The sequence below is a fragment of the Hemibagrus wyckioides genome, linkage group LG02 (genome assembly GCF_019097595.1).
Source record: "Hemibagrus wyckioides isolate EC202008001 linkage group LG02, SWU_Hwy_1.0, whole genome shotgun sequence".
NCBI lineage: Eukaryota > Metazoa > Chordata > Actinopteri > Siluriformes > Bagridae > Hemibagrus > Hemibagrus wyckioides.
Window position 1 is genome coordinate 24,211,428 of NC_080711.1, and position 6,486 is coordinate 24,217,913.

The 6,486-nt window shown below is 43.8% G+C and overlaps 1 protein-coding gene across 1 annotated transcript in view; it reads right to left on the minus strand.

The window, feature by feature from the left end:
- grin2aa (glutamate receptor, ionotropic, N-methyl D-aspartate 2A, a) overlaps positions 1-6,271 on the minus strand; it is a 142,288-nt gene extending 136,017 nt beyond the window's left edge. Inside the window, exons 1-2 of the mRNA XM_058405123.1 lie at positions 5,974-6,271; positions 2,186-2,593 (exon numbers count right to left, since the gene is read on the minus strand). Coding sequence (XP_058261106.1) covers positions 2,186-2,590 — 405 coding nt within the window. The 5' untranslated portion in view covers positions 2,591-2,593; positions 5,974-6,271. The remainder of the gene's footprint in view (positions 1-2,185; positions 2,594-5,973) is intronic.
- Positions 6,272-6,486: the final 215 nt, after the last annotated feature.

Below are 6,486 nucleotides of genomic sequence, written 5' to 3' on the forward strand. Positions count from 1 at the left end.
TCCTAATGCAACATTTGTGAAAGTCTTTTGGTAAAAAATATATAAACGTTTTGTGGAAAATCATCGAAACACACAGTTTTCTACACAGCAGTTTTCTCTCAGATAAAAATCAGATGAAGAAATGAAAGCGATCGATGACTCAGTGTGTGATGAGAATCTGTTCTTCTGCTCATGAAGGATTCGCTCTGCTGCCTTCATCAGCTCACAGACACCAACCAAATTCCCACTAAAACTTGGAGTGAAAGCCTTTTCCACTCAGCGCTCCGCATTTTCACTCCAGTGCTTGTCATATTAGTGCATTAACATCACCTGATTGCAGTATCTTCTAAATTTATCACCTGAACACTCAGACTGATGTGAGGGACCCGGGGAACTGAAGCTCCTGAACACTCACCTGTTTTACCTGGGAAGATAAAAACCACGTGACACTGACCTCTCAGTGACCGGTCTGTTAATCAGCGTGTTAATGAACACCAACGAGTCAGTTCCACTCACACCCAGAAACCCAGAGGAAGAATAAACACTGAGAAATAAAAGCTCTTAAAGCACCGAGTGGATTTGTGAGAAGAAACTAATAAACTGGCATTAAAGTCAATAAAATCTATTTCAGTCTGAGGATCTAATGAAAGACACGCAGTGGAGCGGGAAACATGGGCAGAAAGAAGGAAGGAAGGAAGGAAGGAAGGAAGGAAGGAAGGAAGGGAAAGAGAGAAATGACAGAAGACAGTGGGAGAAAGGAAGGAATGAAAAAATTAAGATGAAGAGAAGAGAGAAGACAGGAAGAGACAAAAAGGAAGGAAGGAAGGAAGGAAGGAAGGAAGGAAGGAAGGAAGGAAGGAAGGAAGGAAGGAAGGAAGGAAGGAAGGGAAAGAGAGAAATGACAGAAGACAGTGGGAGAAAGGAAGGAATGAAAAAATTAAGATGAAGAGAAGAGAGAAGACAGGAAGAGACAAAAAGGAAGGAAGGAAGGAAGGAAGGAAGGAAGGAAGGAAGGAAGGAAGGAAGGAAGGAAGGAAGGAAGGAATTGAGAGAGGAAGAAAGGAAGGAAGGAAGGAAGGAAGGAAGGAAGGAAGGAAGAGAGAGAGAGGAAGGAAGGAGAGAAGGAAGGAAGGAAGGAAGGAAGGAAGGAAGGAAGGAAGGAAGGAAGGAAGGAAGGAATTTGGAGAGGCATGAAGGAAGGAAGAGAGAGGAAGGAAGGAAGGAAGAGAGAGGAAGGAAGGAAGGAAGGAAGGAAGGAAGGAAGGAAGGAAGGAAGGAAGGAAGGTGAAAGAATGGATAAAGTTCACAGTGAAATGATTCTGTAAGTGTAAGTTTGAAATAAAAGCTCAGGATCTGATGATGTCATGAGGAGAAGGTTTTATTGTGTGGAGATGGTACCTCAGGATAATGCTGATGAAGTTCTGGTAAGTAAACACACTGTAAAGCCACATTACACACTCCAGACCTCGCTTTGGCTCAGAGATGAAAATCTGAAACCTGAGAAAAGTCTTCGAGTTGCACGTGAGCCTATTTTTACTAGCGGAACATTTAAAGTATTGAATAATGTATAACGTGTAACTTAAGTAGAGAAAAGCCACACTCTGAACGACCTGAACGCCGATGGAGCTAAAGTCAGACCGATTACACAGATAACAAGGGAAACATACCGCCAGCAGCCAGAGTTTATACAAATTAAATAATTAGACATTTACTTCCTGTAAACTTTTTATAGCAAAAAAAAAAAAACAGTTAAGCTCATTAACTCTGTGGAGAATCTTCGGATGTTATGCAACCAAAATAACAATTTTAAACGTGTTTGAAATGTTTACCTTCATTTGAATATGTAAATTCAGGCGTTTTTACTTAAACGTGTAAAGTGGGCGGAGTTAATACAAATAAATGAACCTACAGCAGCTTGAAAGTCACTGCACAGATTTTTTGTGTGTAAAATAATATGACTGAAGGGTTACAGGTATTAAATTAGAGGCTTATTATAATAAACACCCTATTAACAGACACACTTTATAGTAGAAACTAGCTAGCTACCTAATCAACAAATCTGATAAGCTAGCCACATTTACATGTAATCTGTAAAAACAAACAAAATGCCGTCACGCCAAAATTGTTGCCAGTGAACAAGGGGTCAAGGAAACAAATGTTGGAAACCTGTTCCACAAATCCCTAACGATAACGAAGTCACGCTTACCTTATCCGCCATGATCATGGACGAGCCGCCGTGAATCCCCAGGATGGGTATCAACGTCTGAGAGGAAATAAAATCCAAAATCTGGGCGATGGCTTCCTGGTCGGTGCCGTCGCCAAACACCACGCCGTGGATCTTAGTCCCAGACATGAGGTCACACACATGAGTGATGATGCTCTTTGGATCCGTTTCGTTGACCAGCAGCGTGACCACGTTGACGTCGATCGGGTCGTCCTTGCTCCACAGGGCCCGTATGTCCCGGTCCGAGATGTAGCGCGTTCGGCCCAGGATCACGGCAATGTTCAGAATGGGAACCTTCTCGGCGGCGTGCACCACGCCCACCAGGGTGAGGAGAGCCGGGAGCATCAGAAGGGCCACGCCGGAAAACCCCATAGTGCTCGACTTCATTCCCTGAAAGACAGAAGCTAAAGCTGTCAGATGGCTGATGTATATTTACTGAACACTGACATGAAGGTTAGCAAAGAAACATGTAGAGAAATGTCAGAAATATTCTAATCTAAAGCTCCAGTTGTTACATTTAACCAGTTCTGTGAAGAACATCTCCAGCATTAAAACACTCAGAATGGAGCTGTTAGGGTACAGGAAATGAATCAGCGATGCAGTGACAAGATGTAGAACACGGATAATGTTTCTCTTTTATTCCACAGAGACTTACTTTATAATGCAGAACCCATATTTGGGTTGTCCCTGAGGGAAACCTTCTACACGGAACCCTAGAACAGAGTGCTTCCCTGCTGGATAGAGTTCCAGGTAGAACCATGAAACCAGCTAAAGAACCTTTTTTCCCGGTGAGTGTTGGATTACTTCACATTATTGCTCAATATTTTCTTCCCATTATCTAGAACCTGTCAGGATTTAGACATTTAACTCTGGCTACTTGGTACACTCTTAGAAACAGGGGTTCTACAACCTATGTGATAATTAAGAGGCTGTAACCTGGTCAAATTAAGACCATTAAGAACCATTAAATATCTGTCTGATACAAACTTTCAACTAGAACAAACAAAAAAGTTTCAACAAACTTTTCGATCTAGAACCAACAGAGATGAACAGTATCAGAAAGATTTCCAAGCCAAATGATTTTTAGAAGCTTAGAACCCTGAAGCACCTCTGAAGAACTCTTGAAGAACCTGCTGGAACTGATTAAAGGGGGTGATTCTTCATCAACGTGTTCTAGAAGGGACAAAGTCATTAATAAAAAAGGTTCCGCTTAGAACACTCTCTCAATGAGAAACACTCCTATTGTACAATTCTGTGCAAAAAAAGCCCTTTGAGTTCATCTCCAGGGTCAAGCTGAGAAACTCTTCTCATGTGATTTTTTTTTTTTTAATCGCATGTGGGCGTGTCTTATTTTTAGTCTACTGCTGGTTGCCATGGTTTCACTGATAGCGCTGGGTTAGTGTGATATCACATGAGCTAGCTACAGAACGTCAATAACCGTTTAAAATAAAACAGCATGATTTAATACGGAAGGTCCATCAGAATGGGGTGGTTATTCTCATGCAGATCTGGCAACCCTGAGCTTAAAACAATATGAGTATAGACTGATTTGCTTCAATGCTGTAGCCAAATATTTTAAATAGACCCGTAGGGTTAAGTTCTTGCTAATGGTCGAGCATGGAACACGGCGAACAGACATCACCGTGTGTGTAAGAACATGACGCAGGACGAATATGAGCAGGGAAACATTTCTGTGTTCACAGAGCCTCGATTTGGAAAGCAGGCGAACGAAGAGCCGGCGATGAGCGAGTGATGAAGATGCCGTCTGACACCGAGGCTGAGCAGCAAGCAGAGCAGAAGAGCGGAGCGCTGACATCATCGTACCACGAGCGCACTGAGAGAACCGAGCCTCCTGAACGTCCGACATGGCCTACATGTGTAAGCGGGGTGAAGAAATGATCACTGCAGATCATATGGTTCAGAGAGAGGTAAAGCTGAAGCTTCTGATCCGATGAAGCTTAAACCGGGGCTTTAGGAAGCCGTGTTGATGAAATCACAGCTTGATTTTTTTCAGGGACGGGAGTGAAGGGGTTCATCTTTTTATCTCCCATCGATCCTCCATTATATCCAGTTGCCTGAAACATCTGGAGATCACCAGTTCAAATCCAGATGATGCCACAGAGCTCCTAGAGAGCAAAATTGGCTGTCTGAGTGGGAGGGGCATCTTCTCGCTCCCCTGTCAATCACAGCGACACCAGCCAATCATGGCCATCTGTATGTTGAAAGGAGTCTTAGGGGAAGTGTGTGTTAGCCTTCACACTCTCAGGTTATTGTACTGATGGGAAAAGCAGGTGGGTTTGTAGGTAACCAAACTGAAGAGAAAGCACAGGGAATACAGAGCAATATGACACTTTTTTGACCCATTTATAGTAGAATGTTGTGGAACGTCCAGAACCCAGTCCCAGTTCCTGCTGTCACTCTTCTCTCTCTTGGATTAAAAACGCAGTGTAAACTGTAGACACTCCTTCCATAAATGTTACATAAACACGAGCGTGAGTTCTTGAGAGTGTGTATGGAATTGAAATGAGGCTGACTTCTTTAGAGATTTATTTACTTATTAGACTCTAGAGGATTGTTTATGCTGCAGCTTTATAGGTGTATTATTTGTAATAATCATACAGAGCAAAAGTGAGAGAGACAGAGATCAAAGCGGGGAATTAGACAGTGATATAGATGTCTATGTAGATGTGTAGAGATGTTTATTGGTGTGTGTGTGTGTAGAGCTGTCTTGAAGTCTATAGACATGTTCTGATGTGTATAAATGTTCACACAGCTGTCTTTAGGAGTGTATAGATGGGTGTAAGTGTGTGTACAGATGCCTTTGGAAGTGTATAGATGTGTGTGAATGTGTGTATAGTGGTTAATTCCCGCAGATTGCAGCTTTTTATGCACGCGCGCCCCCTGTCGGTGCGCCTCAGCCCGGACCTCAGCCTCATTCCGCTTTAGGACGCGACTCCAGCGCATTCAGTGTCGTGCTAATTCACACACACCTACTGTATACACACCTACACGCCTGTGGCATATGACTGTCATACAGGAATAATATCTAAATGGAGCACGCGTTTCATTTCAACTATTTGGATTTGGATGAAAAGTGTGACAAAGTGAGCCGAGCAGGTGGAGTAAAAGAAAAAAAAAGAAAAAGAAAAAGAAGAAATACATAATCCCAAAGATTTGATCCGCTTGAATGCAAGATCCGCTCTGTCCACTAAATCCAACTGCAAGAAGAGCTAACTGCAATGCAATATAAGATTGATGAGATATCTCTGCTCTGTTCGTGCACGAGGCTCGGGGTTTTATTTATTTTAATAATCCTGCGCTCGGGACGCAGAGACTCCCGAGACTCACATGATCATCCGAAGCAGTTTCACACTCACACGCTCACACACTCGTACTGTATTTCCGTTTCATTTGACTCACATCATCACCACCAGCCACCAGTTTGCTGCAATCAGACTATAGAATCTCATTGCATTTCGTTCGCAAAGATTTGTCCGCATGGCGCACGATGCAGGCTTTTCTATACGGCTTTTCGCACCCGAGATCTGTTTAGATCGGGTTCACATGAAAGAAAGAAATGCAGTAGCAACGCTATTCTGCTGCATTTCATATAGGCAACGCGCACGTTTTTTAGGCTTTTGTGCGTGTGCGTCTCCCCCCTCTCTCTCTCTCTCTCTCTCTTTAGGATGCACTGCACTTTTTTTCCTGGAGAGCGTATGCGTAAAAATCGACGAGAAAAACAACATATAGCGAATTTTTCAGCTACTCACAGCATCGTCTCTCCTCCACAGAGCTCCGGAATCGGAGTGGACATCGCAGCAGGTCCTGTCCTCCTCTCTCTGTCTAACACACACACGCGCGCACACACACTCTCTCTGTGTGTCTTTCGCTTTTCTCCTGCCGGGGTGCGGATGATTGAACGGTCGCCCTTTATTATCCTTCAACTTCGATCCCGCGACATCACATTAAATCCAAAGTGGCTTCTTGGCGTCCGCGAGCTTTATCCATGACTCCGTTTGTGTCTGTGTGTGTGTGTGTGTGTGTGTGTTGCCTCCTCGGTCCCGCATCCAGAGCTGCGGGGTTGAAAAAAAATGAAGAAGAAGCAGAAGAAACGCGCGCGCGCGCACACACGCGCAAACACACACACACACACACGCTCTGTCTCTCTCGCACACATATAGATATACACACGCAGAGAGCAGCAGCAGGTCTGCGACTGAAGGATGAAACGCAGAGAAGAGCAGGATGCTTCCCGATCCTTTTCTTCTTCCTTCTTTCCTTCC